The sequence below is a fragment of the Daucus carota genome, chromosome 2 (genome assembly GCF_001625215.2).
Source record: "Daucus carota subsp. sativus chromosome 2, DH1 v3.0, whole genome shotgun sequence".
In the NCBI taxonomy this organism is placed as follows: Eukaryota; Viridiplantae; Streptophyta; class Magnoliopsida; order Apiales; family Apiaceae; genus Daucus; species Daucus carota.
In genome coordinates, this window is record NC_030382.2 from 51,253,581 (window position 1) to 51,274,596 (window position 21,016).

Genomic DNA, 21,016 nt, shown 5'->3' on the forward strand with positions numbered 1-21,016 from the left:
TTTTTCAAAAGAAGTATACTTTAAATCTTTTAATTTTAAAATATGATTATATTTATTCATAATATTTTTTTTTTTATATTTGATACTATTTTTTAATTTTTATACAATAATTCGAAAACCGCGTTAGTTTTTAAAAAAAAAAAAAGCTAACCGCGTTCGTGACGCTCCTCGCTCAAACCCAGAGAAAATAATACTTTATATATATTGGACCGTTGTACATCTTTGCAAGCAAGTGATATCGCAGTCAATACAAAAGAAAAATAGTAAAAGAAAAGAATGTCTTTTATTTGATGCGAATTATCTTACAGCACACCGCCCCACCTTTTCCGCTGTTCGTTTTCTTTTGTTCGGTATCAAGATCATCAAAATACTTCCCTCTCTTACTCGTTTTCAACATCTCCGACCAATCCAACAAGTACTACAATGGGTATGAACTATCTCGTTAACTTTAATTCTATTACATCCTTGTACTCTGATCTACTTTTTTTTCTTTTCTTTTGTTTTGTTTTTGTTTTGCTGATTGCTACACGTTTAATCACTATTATCATACATACTGTGCACACTTATTTACAACTGCTGTACCAATTAGTATCTGAGTTGTTGAGATTGTTAGCGAGTAAAGTTTTATTCGATTGATCGATTCGTTCTGATTAGATTTTGCTTTTAGGGTTTTGTAGTGTTGTTTTCTTGTGTGATTGAGTAGATCAGGGTTTGGTTTAGTTGAATTAGTTTTAGTCTAGGATGCTGACTGGACTTGTTTGGAGCTTCTTTAGGTTGTTTTCGGGATTTTTTTCCGTGTTCTGATATGTTTTTTTTAAAGATGATTGATGGGAGATTGAGAGCAATTGCATACTTTATTCTAGTTAGAACAACTTGGATTGGTTTGTTTTTATGGAGAACCCGTGGGAGTGAAGTTGACAAGGGTTGAGATCTTGATTGTCTTATACCTTGAGTTGCCAACCTACCCAACAGTTGTGATTTAAAGTATTCTCAAAGATATACGTGTTTATACTGTTGCCCATTCGACAGTTGTACTGAAACTAATATGATTCCTTTTAAATTTTCAAGCATGTGTTCATCCTATAGGCGGAAATTTCAGCTAACAGGCAGGGTTGTCTAAAGCATGCAAAAATATCGGACAATCCTGGAAATTAAATAAGTCAAATTGGTTGACCCAAAGTTGACATGTTTGACACCTGATTTAATAACCCAGAAGTGGTACTACTCCCATTCACCCCGAACGACATGTCCGACTCGAAATAAAATGCCGATAATGGCGAAAATGTTTTGTTGGACATATTTCAGATGGAACATAACATTTTAAAAAAACTACATAATAGATAATTTCTGAATATATTTTTGATCATTTGTAAATGTAATATAGATTTGTTTTACAGGTCACTTTAACATTAACCAGTATTGACCAGCATCTTAATACCTCAGCCTAATTCATATTTGTTTCTGCTGGGAATGTTTTGGGTTTTGGGTCGTTTGAATATTGACCACCCTGGTTTATTTCAAAAGTTATTCATCCCAAGACAGTAGAACATAACTGGATTAAGGAGAGAGTATGTTGAGTGAAAATTAAGCCTGCTAAATTTAAGTCTCAATTGATGTTGCGGGTATGATAACTTTGTGATGGGTGCAGAGTGGTGATATGAAACTTGAAATTTTTAGGGAAAGATGGTGAATGTTGCTCCACTCACCTTATAGATGGGGATGGCACTTTCAATGCTTCTGGACTTGAAAACTTTATGAAGGAAGTGAAGCTGTCTGAATGCGGACTTTCATATGCTGTAGTATCGATTATGGGCCCCCAAAGTAGTGGTATGTTTCATATTTCGGATACGTATACACATGCTAATATGCTATCTACAGTCGTAATTACTTTAAAGAAAAGTCTATGAAACTTAAGAGCATGCAGTTGATGTCATTTTGGATCAGTGTTTTTTATCTCTTGCACAAGATTTTTTACTTATCTTGGTATTAAAATATATATTGATCTTGCCACTTAATTGTTGACGTGTAGTCGTGTACATTTAGTTTTGGCCTGTCTGCTCTGTTTTGGTTGTTCCTGTAAGTGTGGATTTTTATCTTTCTTTACAAAGCACGTTCACTAAAAGTGTTAGTATCCTATTGAAAGTTACAAATCCTTTTTTTTTGGGTGTGATTTAGGAAAAAGTACACTACTCAATCATTTGTTTCATACCAACTTCAGAGAGATGGATGCCTATAAAGGAAGGTATATATGCTAAAATTCTCTTTTAGATATTTTTAAGTACTCATCAGTACGTAAGGGATCTTTCTATATCCAATCCATGTTAGGTCTCAAACCACAAAAGGTATATGGATGGCAAGATGTGCTGGAATTGAGCCTTGTACCATTGTGATGGATCTGGAGGGCACTGATGGAAGAGAACGAGGAGAGGTGCCATTTATGTCCCGGCTTATTTGTTCATAATTTTAAAAATTGCTCCTATATGTATATATTCCTTTTCAAATATTTTTATCATTCTATCTAATGTCACACCAATAACTGGAATTTATCACTCACAAAATTAGTATGTTTGTTTCCCCATGAGTGGTTTTGTACGTATCATCCAACATTTCATCCCTATTTGATGTGTATATGTAAAATTACAATAAAGAACAAATTATTTCTCAATGCAGGCAAACAGTGCAACACGTGTCAACAGCCGTATTTATTGTATTTTTGCATGAAAGCCACTTGTTTTAGCTTTTTTTATCCATTTCTCACTCTTGATCACAAGTAAACAACCGGCATATGACTTTGTAGTCTTATGTTTGTTCAGTTAATCTGTCACAACATAATGATCCTCATCTTTATAACTTCTATCAACATAGTCAGAGACTGTTTGTTTCCTTAAGAATATTTTGCTTTTCTTGATCGTCTGATTTTTTTGAGGACCCATGTTAAAATTAATATACTTCTTTGACTGATTTTTAATAGAGTTGCTTCTTTTCTGGTAACTAGTTAAATCAAGCCTGCTACCTAGTTTCTTTCAGCTTCGGACAGATCACGAACGTTTAGTTAACTTTGTGAACCTTTTTTTGAACAGGATGATACTGCATTTGAAAAGCAAAGTGCCCTCTTCGCCCTCGCTGTTTCGGATATAGTGCTAATAAATATGTACGTTTGCTTCATTATATTTAGAACTCACATTTATGATTCAGAGCCAGCAAACTATAAAATATTAAATCTCTCTAAATTTATGGTTTTGTTCTCATAGTTTCCAAATTTCAGGTGGTGTCATGACATTGGACGTGAGCAGGCCGCAAACAAGCCACTCTTGAAGACAGTCTTTCAGGTGTTTATAATATTGTTAAGCAATATATTTTTGGTTGCAGACGCATCAAGGGTTCAAAGTGACTTGTGAGATCATTTACAGGTCATGATGCGATTATTCAGTCCCCGAAAAACAACTTTGATGTTTGTCATACGTGATAAAACAAGGGTGAGGATTCTCTCTCTATGACAAACAATATCATGCTTTGTCTAGTATTAATTGTTATATTTCAAGGTTGTGTTTCTTCATCAAATCTGCACACTAGTTTGTGAAAATGATTATTCCGACAAGCACTATAAGCTGACCAGATAATCTATATGTTTTCATTGCTAGACACCTCTGGAAAATTTAGAGCCTGTTTTAAGGGAAGATATTCAAAAGGTAAACCGTGTTGTTCTTTTTCATAATTTCAGAATCATAATTTGTTGATTATCTGATTGTTCCTTCATTATAGATATGGGATTCTGTTCCTAAGCCAGAAGCCCACAAGGATACTCCATTAAGTGAGTTTTTTAATGTAAGTACCTTATGCTCACCACTAGCATGACCATGATGTACTGTTAATTAAGATATAATTTATTATACTTACGAATGTTGTTTGGTCGAATATCCTAGGTTGAAGTTGTGGCTCTCTCGAGTTATGAAGAGAAGGAAGAACAATTTAAAGAGCAGGTATTTTGGAATTTTAACATTTATTTCTTTTTCTAAAGCACACCTGACAATTTTGCAATAGACTATATATATATATGTATATATATCTTTTTCTTTATAGATTGAGGGATGATCTTATTATTATTATCACGATTACATTTTCCTGGAAGAGAATCATAGAGTTTGTAGCTAGCTAACTAATTTTGTTTAGTTCAAGGTTTCAGTTTTAGTAGCAAGTTCAATTTTCTTGATAACTCTGCAATATCTATTATCAGAAGAAATCATATTAGCATGATCAATATGTTTTATGCTTCCTGGCATGTTGTAAAGCATCAAATATGACATAATTAAATTTACAACCGATAATTAAAATGATATAGCAGGATTACTCTAGTGGGACAGAATGAAGTGATAACGAGAAGAGTATGATGTGATAAAGAAGGTTACATAATATTAGAAAGTTGGAAGAAAATTGTATCTCTACTATCTGACTTTGATCAAGGGCTTTGCTAAAATGAAGGTTGCTAGCTTAAGGCAGCGATTTAACCAGTCTATAGCACCTGGTGGCCTTGCTGGAGACAGGAGTGGTGTGGTTCCTGCTTCAGGGTTTTCTTTCAGTTCACAAGAAATCTGGAGGGTCATTAAAGAAAATAAGGATCTTGACCTACCTGCCCACAAGGTAAGATGTCAAGATATACGAGGTCGAATATACCAACCAAGAAACATTACCATGGCTTGTACTTATATTGTGTCATCAATATATGAATAGGTTATGGTTGCAACCGTACGTTGTGAGGAGATTGCCAATGAAAAATATTCCTCTTTTATCGCCAATAAGGTAACTTGTCCTGGTGTCTATCGTAACGTAATTTACTTTAATATATTAGCTATGGGAGGTTTCTAATATATAATTACTGCAGGATTGGCGTGAAGTGGAAGAGGCAGCGCAGTCTCATCCTCTACCAGGCTTTGGCAGGAAGATTAGTTCAATTCTTGACACCTGTCTGTCAGAGTAAGTATATTTACATTGGTCTATCCCTATTTTGCATTATCTTATCGATTGCACATGTAATCATCCTGAGTAGCTTTAGTACCATATCATGTAATGCTATATCACTATATCCTCATTATAGGATTATCTATTAGTGCTTAGGAAAGGTCAAAAGGTCTCCTCATGGCGGTAATGTATCTTGTAAAGATCAGAAATGGACCTTGTAGTGATAAAATCGGGAAATGGTTTTGTGTCATCAGTTCTATCTATCTATCTATCTATCTATCTATATAGGGAAGGTTCATTGAGTAACTAATTTATGTGAGGAACCGAGTAACTTCATTTGGGTCATTAGATTTGTGAATATGCAGGTTATTGTTATGTATGTGTAGACATAGAGAAACAAAACACACCAACTGCCTGCCACTCAAGATCTTAAACATAACATTTTATTTTTTTTAAATAAAATTATTGTTTCCCATCATTTTCTTTTTTCTTTCCTTCACTAATTCAAATTATTCTTCCTCTAGAACGAAAAATTAAATTATATATCAAATTTTTATCAAACTCATAAGTTATTTTATTTATTTATTTTTGTTTTGCATAGTTATTGATTATAAAGAATTTTAGAATATGTTTTAACTTACATATTCAATCATAGGGCATGACACCATTTTTTCAAGTAAAAAGGATATGACAGTCAATAATTTATTTTGAAACATAAGAAAATTAACGATTTAATGTAGCACATGATAAATAATGTTTAAAATTTTATATTTGAATATTAAATTTTGTTATATTTAGCCAGTTCTGTAATTTAGTTTTCATGTTCTGTAATTTAATTGTGTACATTTTTTGTAAATTTTCTTCTCATGTTTTGTCAATTTTTTTTTATTATTTTGTATCTTTTTTTATATAATAATATTATTTATTTCCATGTTCAAAAAGTTTAATGTGTTCTGTATTTTTTTATATACGTGTTTAGTAATTTGTTTATAATATTCTGTAATTCATATTTTATATTTAGTAATTTTTTTTGTTTTGTTCTCTTATTTATTTTCGTGTTCATTAATTTTTTACACTATTTAGTAATTTATTTATGTACGTGTTCAGTAATTTGTTTGTCATATTAATAATTTGTATCTAACAATTTTGGTTTAAGTGGTTTTTTGTATTCATGTTTTGTAGTTTATTTATGTTCATGTTCTGTAGTTCATTTTTTTAATCATATTTTGTAATTTAAATTTTTTATTTTATAATTTTTTGTGTTATGTAGTACTAACTAATTTCATGTTCAGTAGTTTCTATTTCATATTCCGTAGTTTATAAAATATATTTCATGTTCAGTAATTTTTATATTCTTTAATATTATTCATATTACTTGTAATTTATTTTCCTTGTTTTGTAATTTATTTGTGTACTGTTCTATAATTTTTTCTTCATGTTATTAATTTTTTTATTTCGTATTTAGTATTTTTTTTGTTATCTAATATTATATATTTCCATGTTCAATAAGTTTTCATGTGTTATGTATTTTATTTGTGACGTGTTCTATAATTTGTTCCTCATATTTTGTAATTCTTATTTTATATTTCGTAATTTTTTATGTTATGTTATCTTATTTATTTCTATGTCTGGCATTTTTAGCCCATGTTACGTAATTTATTTATTTACATGTTTTGTAATTTGTTTCTCATATTTTATTATTTATATTTAATAATTTTTTGTGTTATGTATTTTAATTATATTCGATGTCAGTAATTATTTATTGTCTGTAATTTATTTATATTCATGTTCTATAGTTTCCTTCTCATATTTTGTAATTTATATCTAATATTTTTTGACTACAAAAAAAATACCGAATACAAAATTTAAAAAAGAAGAAGAAAAGATATGCAATAGTGCACGCGCGCCACTAAAATTTTAAAATATATGCTTTTTTTTTCATTATATAAAAATTATATTAAAAATATAAGTTTTTTGTTCTATATTTCAAAGTTCTTAAGGAAATAATTCTTCTTATATTCCATATTTTATTTGTATTTTGATTAAGCTATGTTTTAGATTTTCATAAAAAGTATAAATGTTTTACTTTAAATATAAGAGTTTACAAAATAATTATGTATAGAATTTATGGAATTGAAATAAAATTATAATACAAAATATATTCAAAAGATATTTATATAACACAGAATAATATTTTAGATCCTGCACGTGATAAGGAGAGAAGTTGTTATGTATTATCATAACTGTTCTACAGTTTATAGTGTGCCTAATAGTGTGCCTAGGGGGATTGGATAAGATGCACCTAGGAAAAGATGCACGTAGTAGTATATATGCGTGTGATCACATCTTTGATTTAGTAATGTATGGTTAAGATATTGGTTCCTAGTATATTAGTTAGTCAAAGAGAAGCCCTCTATATATATATACATAAAAATTAATTGACTGGCATATCCTTTTTACTAGAAAAATGGTGTCATGCCCTATGATTGAATATTTTAGTTGAAACATATTGTAAAATTCTTTATAATCTAATAACTATGCAAAACAAAAACAAATAATAAAATAACTCAAGAGTTTGATAAAAATGTGATATATAATTTAATATTTCATTCTTACATCTATGGTGAGGAAGAATAAATTGATTTAGTGAAGGAAACAAAAAAGAAAATGATGGGAAATAATAATCTTATTTTAAAAAAATAAAATGTTATGTTTAAGATCTTTAGTGGCAGGCAGTTGTGTTGCTTCTTTTACGTGTGCGTGTGTGTTTTTTTCTCTGTGTCTACACACACATAACAATAATCTGCACATTCAGAAATCTAACAACCCTTGGTTACTCACATAAATCTGCCCTTATATATATATAGGCAAGTGATCAAACACAAACCAACTCTTAAGTAAGAGTATCACTAATTTATACTGCACTAATTACTGTTTTGTATAGGATATAAACAACGATTTTTATTATTCAAAATTGAGAACATCTACTTACCTAAACTAAACTATTGATGATTGATCATAGATGAATAATTTCAATCTTATGAAGGTTCTTGACGGTAAGCCGCAAGGGAAGGTGTATGACGGTGGTAAGTAGTCGTTAGTTTTGGTAAATTATGATGGCAAGTGTGCATGACTATTGGTGATCGTAGGCGATGGTAGCAAGTCATAGAAACGGCTAGTAATGGTGGTAAGAGGTCCATTGTTACAATTCGAGTGAAGATGATGTTCATATACGTCACACACATATATATATGTATATATTTATATTTGAGAGATATGTTACATACAAAATAGTGATTATTGCAGTTAAAAATAGTGATTAAAAAATGGGTATTTGGTTTGTATATATAAATGTCATTAATTTTATTATATCTATCTATCTATTGATCTCTTGATCTCCTAAATAAAATCTGTTAATACAAAAGTTTAGAAAAACATATGATTGAGAGCTTGATATTGGACATTATTGTTTTATAACTTATCCAGAAAAGGTTGTATATTATATCCCAGCAGATTTTTATCTTAATTATAGTAAAAAGAGTTTCTGTACATGTGAATTTGATACTTTTATAAGTAGTTATATTATAAGTAATAATAACAATGAAAGAACAATATACTAGACACAAATGAGATTTAGCGAAATAGCATTATTGATAAGTAATTTGTCAAAGTATTTTTGTGTGCTTTGCTAAAAGATGTCAGTAATGAACATAATCAAAAACTTTAAAAATCATACGTGGTCTCATTGTCAACTTGTTATGGGAGAAGATTATCTACATCTCCGATTCTGAGGTTTCTATCTTCTCCCTCTTTAATTATTCGTTGAATTTCAACGTTCACATAAAGCAACAGAGATTAGACTATCCCTTACTACCTGCTAACAGTGATATAATCTTCTACGGTTACCACCTTTGAGCAATAAATCATTGACTATAGATGTCTATCAAGAAATTACCACTTGCTTCCATTTTTTTGTCACCTCTTTCAAAACTCGACGTCCCTGTTGCAGGCCCGGATTGTGGTCTTGACCTAATTATTATCATATTTAGACACCCCCTATCACCTATTTTGACTTGCCCTTAAGGAAGTCGTGTTTCCTGCCAAAGCAAAGAAAAATTATCGCTGGAGTGCTGATTTTAGACCAATTGGTCAACCGAATTGATCTGTTGTTAGAAACACTGATTAATGTTAGTTAGGAGGAGGTAAGTATTGGATTTGGTAGTTAAAATGAAATTATGATATTTGTAATAATAATATATTTCTGCTTGTTTCTTCACTTTCTGTACATGTAGCATGTACTTGTTGAGCCACATTTCCAACACGAACCAAACCGGAATTGAACGAACAGAAAACTGAAATATAGAGATTTCGAGAATTGAACCCGAACCGTTTTAATGAAAGGACTGACCGAGCTGGAGCATAAATTTTGGTTCGGTTCCGAACCTAATGAACCTAATGAACCAAATGTTTTTATTTTTCTTCAAATAAATGTATTTTGCTTAACCATAACTGAACCGAGAACCAGAATTAAGAAAATGAGAACCGAACCAGACCCAGATCATGATCATGGTTTGGTTCTCGGTTCTGACTGGGAAAATGCCTGACTACTGGCACATAGTATCAAACTTAACTTTTATCTAATTATTTTTTATAATTCTCTCTCTATCGAAATTTATAATTTTATTCACGAGAAATATTCTTCCTTCCCAGATATGATGCAGAAGCTACATATTTTGAAGGAGGCGTTAGGTCTACAAAGAGGAAGCAGTTGGAAGATAAATTGCTGCAGGTAAATATATATTTGTGGGTGTTGTTTTGAATTAAAAGATTTTGCATCTACATGAAGATGCGGTTTCTGTGACATAGTGAATGTATTTTCACGGCCTTATCCAACTCCTTTTCCTCCGATTCATAGCTTGTTCAACCAGCCTATCAATCTGTGCTTGGACATATTCGATCCAGAACACTAGACAAGTTTAAAGATGCATTTAATAGTGCTTTGGAAGGAGAACAAGGATTTGCTGAGGCTGCACGGGACTTCACCAAATTGTTTATGAATATTTTTGATGAAGAGAGTACAGGTATATAATTTTCTTAAAGACTTGAATATCTAGTCGTTTGAAATGTTATATTAATTCTTAACTGGTTTCTACTATTGTCCTTGCATATTTCTCTAAAATATCACTTCTACATATACATCTTTGGTTGAGTGCATCTGAAATTGTGATTAATACTCAAATAAAGTTCAAAATTTAGCAAATTTACTCCATGAAGTTGATCTTTGTCTCTCTTTTCTCTTAAACTTTACAAGTTTGGTCAGGGTATACTGATCATGTTTTTTACGTATACGATATGTTGAAGCACTTAGGAATTGGACTTAAGGTTATATTCTGAACGAAGTGCCCCGCATACAGGTTAAGCATCAAGTAAAAAGTAAACGTACTAAGATCTTATGGAACAGCTATAAGCACGCAAAAACATACATAGGTATGGAACAAGAACTCACATTTGATTGATAAAAAGTAAAAACAATATAACTCCTGACTAATAATTAATATATTAGTCGTTAAACCAGTTAAACCACCGGTGACGATTACAAAGTACTAGATAAAATTATGTAATGGAAGAACTTGCGGAAGCAATAACATCGTAATGCCAAAAGCTAAAAATATAGAGATGTTGACTTGTTGAGAATGCTTGATAAATTTGCTCCGGATTTTTAGCTCACTACAAGTAGATTGTAAGAGATATATCTTGCAAGTGTTGAGGATGTCTACATGGTGGAGCCATGTTGTAACCAGGATAACCAGTATCGCACACCCAAATTTTTAAAAAAATGTAAATGTATATCAGAAGTTAATTTGTCCGAGTTGGTCAAGGCATAGCGTGAATTGTGATTTTTAACAAAATTTAATGACTGTGGTGTTAGAATACCATTACTAATTGGTCAAGGCATAGCGTGAAATGTGATTTTTAACAAAATTTAGTGAGTGTGGTGTTAGAATACCATTACTAATTATTTACACTAACAGTCTGTAAATTTGACCACAATATTTACAAAAATATAAAAATTTATAAATCACTTTGTTGTTCGGATATTGATATATACAAATATGCTTCAGCCTAGCTGTTTAAACAAGCTGGTGTATTTGAAAAAGGATGTGGGTTCAAGTCCCCCTATTAGCATTTTTTGAGTTACCTTTTAATGTCACCTGCACTTATTTCCTGCTGCCACTGGATTGAATGTGCCTGCCTCGTTTATTCTTAATTATGGATTTATTTCTGCTGTATATTTTGCAAATTTTACCTAGCAATGTTGCAATTGCAGCTCTTGGTATATTCTGTCTTGGGAATGGTTTTCGAAATTAGGTTGTTTTGGTCGGAATAGAATAAACTTTATGTTCATTTATGCCTCGGTCAGAATTCATTCCTTCACCTATTCCATGCCACAAACTTAGGAGAAGCTTGAGTGGTACTGGTAGTCTGGTACCAACTTGCAAATAAATGTGTATTTTGCTCTGTTTATTTTTATCTCAAAATATATGCGTGTGTATTTATATATATATGGTGATACTCCAACATAAACCAATTAAATAGAAACCAAATAAAAGTCTATGCAATGGGAAGCTTGTGGGACCCGGGGATGGACCCGAGGCGGTCTTGGTAGTCGGGGCTCCAAGACCTGTTTAAAGCCTGTCCTGGTCCTGTTGGTAGCTTTCATGAGGCTCTAGTGGCCCGGGGTGGATCGAGTGGGGTGAGTGATGCAATACCAGGGGTCGGTGATGTCATACAAAGGGGTTTTTCTTGGTTTCTATTTAATCATTTGTCTATGTGTGTGCGCGCGCGCATACACTATGATTGTAATTTGTCAAATCTTATTTCATATCCCTTGTCCTATTCCACCTCAATGTTACTGCACACTTCTAGCATTTTTTCCAACCAAACGCAAAATTGCTCCTCTGTCTTGGGCACTTGATTCAAATTCTTGTTTATCGTTTGTTTGCGTAAAGAATTTTTGTAAATTTTACTGCGTGAGCTGTTGACTACTATGTGTGTGTGGGGGGGGGGGAGGATTCCGGTACAAACCACAAACTTTTTTTTAATTTTTCGTATGTGTTAATTATTAGTTATATAAGGTATTTATGTTGAAATTAATTGAAAATACATCACTATTTCATTAGAAAATATATAAATAAACCAAGAGTTCAACACATATATAATTTGAGTTCTTTAACATATTTTGTTGAACATCGGTTAAAATTGTGTTGGAGAATTACATAAACTAATTTTTCAATGTAATAACTAAGTTAAACGTATTATATAACCAATTTTTATGTTTCTAGACCCTAACCAAACCCCAGAGGTATAGTTTAAGCATCTCTATAAATATATTCAACATAATGATAATTGGCGTTCTACACCTGATGTTGAACCCCAGTTACAAATGTGTTGAATGCACGATTTATTTATGTGTTATTTTAAAAATTGTAATGTTTTTTCAATAATTTTCAACACGAATACTTTCTATAATTAAGGATTAACACTTTGGGAGAATAAAAAAATTCAAAATTTGCAAGTTTGTAACTTAACAAAATTTTTATGTGATCCTATCCCTACGCACACACACACATTTATTTATTTAGGGTCCTACTCCACTAGAAACTGACTTAGACTAGAAACTTAAATTAAAAATATCCTAAATCGCGTCGAAATATAGCACATATGGTATGCAAATTGATTGTCGGGAGTTGAAGAATATATAGTGAAGCCAGATTTCAAAAAAATCATACCGATTGACAGAGAAATCAAATTAAAAACCGAGAGATTATGCGAGATTAGGTATAGGAGGGTGTCTTTTAATTGTGTGTGGTGCTTCTCTAGGTAGCCATTAGAGTAGATTGATCCGATGGCTTAAAATTAGTTTCATTTTTTTATTCTAGCATTTGTTTCTATCTGATCATTTATTGTCGGGAGTTGAAGAATATATAGTGAAGCCAGATTTCAAAAAAATCATACCGATTGACAGAGAAATCAAATTAAAAACCGAGAGATTATGCGAGATTAGGTATAGGAGGGTGTCTTTTAATTGTGTGTGGTGCTTCTCTAGGTAGCCATTAGAGTAGATTGATCCGATGGCTTAAAATTAGTTTCATTTTTTTATTCTAGCATTTGTTTCTATCTGATCATTTGCCCCCCCCCCCCCCCCCCCCCCCCCCACCCACACACCACTTACTTCCAAGAAAATAGTGACGGTAGTGCTTAATGGATAATAGGATTCTTGAATAAACTTATCTAGCATAATTGTGTTGACTTTTAAACCATTTAACTTTACAGATGCCATCATTAAGCAGGCCAATTGGCATTCTACGAAAATAAGAGACAAGCTTCGACGTGATATAGATGCACACGTTGCTGCAGTTCGTGCTTCACAGCTGTCTGAACTTACTACATCCTATGAGGTAGTTAATTCTTGCAACTAGACTGTTGGGTAATATTGCATCATTATTGCACAACCTTCGTAGGTAGTCATGTAGTATCCCTATGTTACGAAAAAGTGTAATTTAGCGAGGGAAAAGTAAGAAAAGTGGGTAAAGTGGTGGGATCAACTAATATTTAATGTATAAAATGGATGTAGTGTGGGTTAAGTTGTGGGACCAATTAATATTTAATGTATAAAGTGGGTGTAGTGGAAGAAAATAGTGGGTGTAGTTCAATTATTATATTATAAAATTTTACTACTTTTAGAATGTATACAATTGAGTGAGACATCCCAAAAAGGAAACTGTATAGAAATGAATGAGACAGAGGGAATAAAATTTCAAATTATTGCCGAGTCCGACACTCGAACATTTATCCATGTTGTACACTTTTAGCTGACTCCGGGTAACATAGGTAATATCAGTACTTAACTTTTGGTCTTAAGTTTAGGGAATGTAGTATCAACAGGGAAAGACTATTTCTGCAAAGAATGTATCTTCAATTTTTTGTAGTACTACGTGAACTTTGAGCACCTGATATATTGGGTAATGCTTAGCAGGCAGTAGTAATATTCATTATATTGGGTGTTCATTCATTGTTCATCTGAATATTCTAAACCATAGTTTATGTACCCAGTAAATAGTTTAATGAGAATTGAGATACAGGAGAACATGTAGTAATATTTTTATTAGAATAACCTTTTTATAGTTATTAAAAATTACAGTCCTAACTCTGGACCAGTTATAATTGAGAATAACCTCCACATTGTAATATTCTATAATTTTTTAAGTCCAACTTACAATTTTTCCTCTATGTAAGACTAAACTTGCTTAATATTTGAAGTATATATTCAAAACATAAAAATATACATTAAAATTTAAAATACCTTAAAATATTAGGTATATTCGTTTTAAAGCTGTATGTTACTGTTTCCTTTTGCGTGTTCATAAGACCTGTATTGAATCTTATGTTGTATCTTATTTAATACATAAGTAAACATTTTGTTAATTATTTCCTAGAACTCTTGATAAATGTTTCAAATTTATGTAATTAAGATATGAAGTAAAGGGTCAAATATTAAAGTGGTCACTGAAATAGAGGTCATATATCACTTCACTCACTGATCTTAACGGGGTATCATTTCAATCATTAAAGTCACAATAAATATCAATCAAGTACCTCCAAATTTTAGTTCAAGGAGTAAAAATATTATTTATAGAGTTTGACACATTATTTTTGAATACTACCATAACCAAATAAAAGGTTATGAGTTATGACTTCTAGTATTTATGATAATATATTTAGATTTTATAAAATTTATTTACTATTTATTTTTTATTATATAATAATAATTATTTTTAATTAAAAATAAATAGTAAACAAAATTGATAAAATCTAAATATATCGTCATAAATACTAGAAGTCATAACCTTTTATTTGGTCATGGTAGTATTCAAAAATAATGCATTAAACTCTATAAATAATATATTTACTCCTTGAACTAAAATTTGGAAGTACTTGAGTGATATTTATTATGACTTTAATAATTGAAATGATACTCCGTTAAGATCAGTTAGCGAAGTGATATATGACCTCCACTTCAGTAACCATTTCGATATTTAACCCATAAAGTAAATATTTTATTAATAATTTTTGAAATTATAAATTCAGTTTCAACATTACTTGGGAATAACCTCTATATATTAATCATTTTTTCGGTCCTCATGGGATTACTGTATGGAGGTTTTACTATGATAGGGATGTAGACTTGTATGATTTGGAACTTGCAATATACAATAGGCTTTCCATTAGGGTATTGTTGATTTATAGGTCATGTAGCTAGTAATATGATTTTGATGTAAATATTAGGAACTGAATAGGTGGATCACATTGTTCTTTAAAATTTTGTCATTGGACTTGATCTGTGATGTGATCTTCTGGTGCAGAAAAAATTGTGCGAGGCATTATCAGCCCCAGTGGAAGCTCTTTTAGATGGTGCTAGTGATGACACCTGGCCTGCGATAAGAAAACTGCTTCAGCGCGAGTCTGAAATAGCCATATCTGGTTTTTCCAGTGCACTATCTGCGTTTGAAATGGACGAACATGATAAGGATAGTATGCTATACAGTTTAGAGGATTACGCGAGAGGAATTGTTGAGGGGAAGGCAAAAGAAGAAGCTGGGAGGGTTATGATCCGTATGAAAGACCGGTATTACTTTTTGCTGTCTGGATCTATATATTATTTTATCATTTAAATTTCTGCAATTGATTTCTTTTGAACTTTTGGTATGACCTTTCAATTATGGGAATCGACTTCAAACTACCTCAGGTTCACAACACTGTTTGGCCAAGATTCTGATTCAATGCCGCGGGTCTGGACGGGAAAAGAAGACATCCGGGCAATTACCAAAACAGCCCGCTCTGCAGTATGAAATACACTTTAAAGCATAACCTCTAGTGTTTTTGGTATAAACAATTTTGGTAAGATACCTAATTCACAATCTCTACTCTATTTCAGTCGCTGAAGATGTTGTCTGTTATGGCTGCAATACGTTTGGACAACTCCACTGATAATATTGAGAACACTCTGTCACTTGCTTTAGTTGATACAACCAGTGGTTCTGCGGCAAATAAAGCCACCAGCTCACTCGACGCACTGGCTTCAAGCACCTGGCAAGAGGTATTCTATTACAGTTGAGCCTCGATTAAGTAATAACCTCACTGAAGCAATATTTTTTTCCAGCCCAAGCATAATGTAGATAGTGTATTTTTACTCTCGATAAAGTAATATTTATCCTTGGTCCCAACATTATTACTTTAAAGAGGTTTAACTGTAGAAGCAAAAATATTTTGTGGAACTCTAATTAAGAGATGGATCTTGATTTCGTACATAGAGTGTGCTAGTTTAATGAGATAACGTACAGGAATATACGCTTCTAATGAACATTCTGGTTTTTACAGTTAAAGGTTCCCTTTACTTTGTTAAGCGAGTTTTTTTAACTCTTCTTACACATGCTATGGTAAGGTCGAGAAGTATAACCATTCTACATAGCCGTTAAACGTAAAGTAATTGTATTAGGTCAATGAAAGTTTAAGCCCGCTTTTGTGTTCTTGCACACACAAATACCAAATACTAGTCTGAAACCTAACAAGGGCATTGCATGAGGTCTTATCTCAACCCCACTGCTAATTTTTTCTTCTAATTCTATTGATCCAGATTCCTGCATCAAAAACATTGATAACTCCTGTACAGTGCAAATCATTATGGAGGCAATTTAAGACAGAGACAGAGTACACGGTTACTCAAGCCATCGCTGCTCAGGCATGCTTTTTTATTTTGTAATATAAAAAATCATCCATCTTATTGTTCCAAATTCAGCTTTACTAATTTTTTTTGTCTCTTGATTTTTAGGAAGCTAGCAAGCGTAGTAACAACTGGTTACCACCTCCATGGGCTATTGTGGCCATGATATTGTTAGGATTCAATGAATTTATGACACTTCTGAGGTATGCATGTCATATAGTAATTCTTTTGTGTTCTGTTTCATTTTTTTCACTCTCATCTTTTGGTGCTTACTTGCCAGGGTGGTGTTGCAATCATTGTTACTCCTATCATATACTAGTTACTACAAAACTTGCTTAACATTTTTTTCTCCTAATGGCAGGAATCCTTTGTGGCTCCTTGTCATTTTTGTTGGTTATCTACTTTCCAAAGCCCTATGGGTGCAACTAGACATCTCGGGTGAATTCCGTAATGGAGCTGTAAGTGTTTAAAGTTTTAACTTTTTGTAGACTAGCATACGGAGAGAGTGTGAAAGAGTAAAAGATCCAGTTTTCTCTTTCCGACTCCTTTTCTTATAGCTACCTAACATGACTTCCTATATTTCCCAACAATTTTGGTGATGACTAGTCTCCTGGGGATATGCCCATCCTGCCTGATTGAGTACAAGAAAAAAAAAGAAACAACTATATAGCCACCACACTAATTACTGTGTATTTGTGTTCTGGGAGAGTATCATTTTGGGCAGTTTTGGCAGAGAGGCTATTAGCACTTCTGATTATCAATAAATTGCTTTTTAAAAATCTGAATTCGGTTAATTACATGCTTTTAGCTATAAATTGCTATTAGCGCTTCTGATTAGCTATATGCTATAAATTATATGGATTCTTACATTTGATTGTCCAAACTATATGTTTTCCTCTTGTGCATTGTTGCCACTTCCTGCCCTTCTATTCTTTTATTTGTTTATCAAAATTATATGTTTACATCTTGTGCATTGCTACAGCTTCCAGGGCTTCTGTCTTTATCTACCAAGTTCCTTCCTACTGTAATGAACCTTCTCAAGAAATTAGCTGAGCAGGGCCAGGTGCCTACAAATAATAATAATGAAAGAAACCCCTCGTTAGCTGCAGCAAGTATCCACAGTGATATCACTGACATGTCATCAAGCCAGTCATCTGAAGTAATTAGTTCGGATAATGGAATTGAATACTCAAGTCCAGCAGTACACAACAAGACTCAGTAATCAGTCTGTTTATAGCATTTGGTGTATCGAGCTGGCTTTGTGCTTGTTCAGGAAAATTTTGTGGAATGATGGGTTGATGTCGATACTGAACACGTAGGATACCACAATCCAGAGTCAATTAGTTTTTATGCATGCGCCACACATCAGGGCTAATGTTGTGAAGAAGCCCACATGTATAAATCTTTTTTTTTTTTAAATATATTTCCCAGCTTATAGGTTCTAGATTCTGATCCCTGTTGTATTATTAGAACCTAAAGCATCGTTCCCTGTTTGAGGGTTATCGATTCTGTGGTTTTATCCTCAGTTTTGGTTTTTTGGGAAGTTGATTCATTGTATAATGTGAACTGATACTGTTGATAATTTTATGGGCTTTTATGTATTTATGATGATGAAATAATAGTAGTCACTATTCAGTGCCGAAACAATGGAACTAGATTTCTTTAATTACTTTTATAGCCTGTTTGGGAACCTGAATTTTATTTCAAATCCTAGATTTGATCAAATAACCTGTTTGGGAATATGAATTTGGATTTCATTTGAAATCCAGACATTGAAATACTAGTATAAATCTGAAAATTTGAAATGACAACTCAAATCCTGTCATTTGAAATCCATAATTTGAAATGAAATGCAGGTTTCCAAATGCTCTCGTAGGAAATTTCTCTTTGGTCTGATTGGCCACTTCTCTATCTATTTGAAATCCTTGTAATTGTTGGGAGGGAAATTCGTTCTGTGTGTTTAGAATTCAAAGTAACTATTTGACTTTCATATAATTGATTCTCAGTATACAGGATAGCAGTGGAGGAAGCTCGAACATAATGAAGTCGAGAATGACACCACTAGACCAGATTCTTAATGTGTTTAATTTGTTAGGTGCAAAGACATAGTACAAGTTTCCAGCATCACAATTCACAAAGATGCGATGACCGCAGCACTGCCAGTCCCGGTGGATTCATTGATTACGTTTTTAAGTGCTTCTCCCGGCCATGTCAAGAACGTGTATGCGAGCAACTCCAAGAGTGCCATTCCGCTATGTGGCATCATATTGCGTAGTCGCTCTGTCTTGTCCACTTATTTCTGTATGTTTTTTTCACTATTTAACACTTATTTTGAGGATTTTATAAAATATAGTTTTATAATTTATTTTTTAAAAATTTTGAATGCGTATCAAATTTTCTCTCTCAAACGTATACTATTGAGTGAGATGGAGCTAGTAACATCCTTGTCAAATTCTGCACCCTTACAAAATAAAAACTTTATTTATAAAATTATATTTGTGTAAATATAGTGACAACTCTGAGTGGGTTTGTTCAAAAAAAAACTTTTGGGTGGGTAAGTTTTATTAAAATGTGTCAGAAATAATCCTTTTTTTTTTTGAAGAAAAAGAGATAATTCAATAAATAATAGCCATACTGCATCAAGAATGATCGAGTCGAACAAACATAGAAAAAATTAACATGTCTTCATACTCAAGATGAGACAAATAAGCTATGTTGAAATTGACGATGGTACATGTATAGATCCTTACTATGTGTTCTCCATCTTTTTCAAAAATTCCGTGTGAGCTATCAACCACAAATGCAATTCCAGGAAGGCTTTTATTAATCCAAACCAACTCTCATAAAAAGAGAGAAAAATCACACACACTCATCCGGGAGAGAAATCAAACTATAATAAAAACAAACTAGAGAAAATCCAACTACAAACTAAAACAATTAGATCTGCACCACGACGCGTAGAAGATAATCGATCCACTCACAAATCCAAAAAGCCCTCTGAAAGCGAATAAGAACGAAAATCGAGAGTTTCGGTGATATATATCTAAGAAAACTTTCCCCGAAAAGGGAGATTTATTAAGAAACTCAATGAAAAAGTAAGAACAAACAAAGAAATAGCAATCAAACAGAACGATTTGGGGCTTTCCACCGGAGAATCGATGAAAGCCCCGTCGGAGATGAAAAGAGGGAGACGGTTAGAAAAGAAGAGAGAAAAAGGAAAACTAGGGTTGGATATGTGTCAAAACTTCAACTGGGTGCTAATTTGGACGTCAATCTTAGCGAATCATCAAAAATATTAAAATTAATATTTTTGATGATTCGCTAAGATTGACGTCCAAATTAGCACCCAGTTGAAGTTGTTCGTAGTTGTAAGTTGCAACTTGTAGAGTGAGTTGTACTCTAATTTAATGTTGATTAAAAAGAGCAAGGACGAGGGATCAAGTAAAACTCATGACAAATTTTGTGTAATTAGTTGTGGAACAAGAAATAATGGTTTCATGTATATTGATACAACACGATTAACACATACAATCCCTCCCAAATTTTATCTTTTCTTCGCTTTTACTCGACAGCCATGGAGAATTCTCCGTGCATTTTGTTAATGTATATAAATCCTCTGGCACCGAAATGGATTACGGACAAAATGCTCAACGTCGCCGAGGAAATGTCACATCCACTAGTTAACGCCCTGTTGTCGTTGAATATGGACATAGTAATCAATTTCACGAGGCCTATTTAAAAAACTGTTGCCTTCTCGTTGGAAAAGTATGGTCTCCTACATAATTTCTTGTGACATCTCTTCAATTGTTTGTTTTATGCTTGTACGTTAATCACAGACCAACCTGATTTTTTATTCAATCAAAAACGGTGTTTTAATAACTATTTCATCATCTAGTTACACATAAGAAAATCATGACTTATATATTTCTACTTCAACTCTTCTGTGTACATTAGCTGTAGATTGCAGATGTTACTTGCATATCTGGCATATAATCCGAAGACCCCAAAAGATCGATGTGAGATTGTTGTTAAATTTACCCTCTACTTGTATGTGATATTATGTTTTTACTAAGTTCTAAACTTTTAATTTTGTTATCTTGAGGGGTATTAAAGTTTCCATACTTCTCGATGTGAGACTGTGGTGTTAAATTTACCCTCTACTTATATGAGATATTATGTGTTTACTAAGTTCTGAACTTTTAATTTTGTTATCTCGGGGTGTATTCAGTAGGGTACAACTGAAGTATTTGACGGACTATAAATTTGATGAAATAATAA

General features: G+C 32.4%; 1 protein-coding gene across 3 annotated transcripts; it reads left to right on the plus strand.

The window, feature by feature from the left end:
• The first annotated feature begins 203 nt into the window (after window positions 1-203).
• LOC108208781 (protein ROOT HAIR DEFECTIVE 3) lies at window positions 204-18,385 on the plus strand. Of its 3 annotated transcripts, none has more exons than XM_017379306.2 (23): window positions 204-427; window positions 1,678-1,827; window positions 2,176-2,242; window positions 2,326-2,428; window positions 3,081-3,151; window positions 3,266-3,329; window positions 3,411-3,476; window positions 3,642-3,689; window positions 3,763-3,825; window positions 3,924-3,980; window positions 4,480-4,638; window positions 4,729-4,797; window positions 4,880-4,971; window positions 9,667-9,745; window positions 9,872-10,037; window positions 13,291-13,415; window positions 15,381-15,643; window positions 15,764-15,860; window positions 15,953-16,114; window positions 16,652-16,756; window positions 16,847-16,941; window positions 17,100-17,196; window positions 17,721-18,385. In XM_017379306.2, the coding sequence occupies exons 1-23, from the start codon at window positions 424-426 to the stop codon at window positions 17,958-17,960; spliced, it is 2,442 nt and encodes an 813-aa protein (XP_017234795.1). In that variant the 5' UTR covers window positions 204-423; the 3' UTR covers window positions 17,961-18,385. The 3 variants fall into 3 exon arrangements, with proteins under 3 accessions (XP_017234795.1, XP_017234796.1, XP_063944118.1); XM_017379307.2 differs by having other exon boundaries at window positions 234-427; window positions 1,649-1,827; XM_064088048.1 differs by lacking the exon at window positions 1,678-1,827 and having other exon boundaries at window positions 297-427.
• The last annotated feature ends 2,631 nt before the right edge of the window (window positions 18,386-21,016 follow it).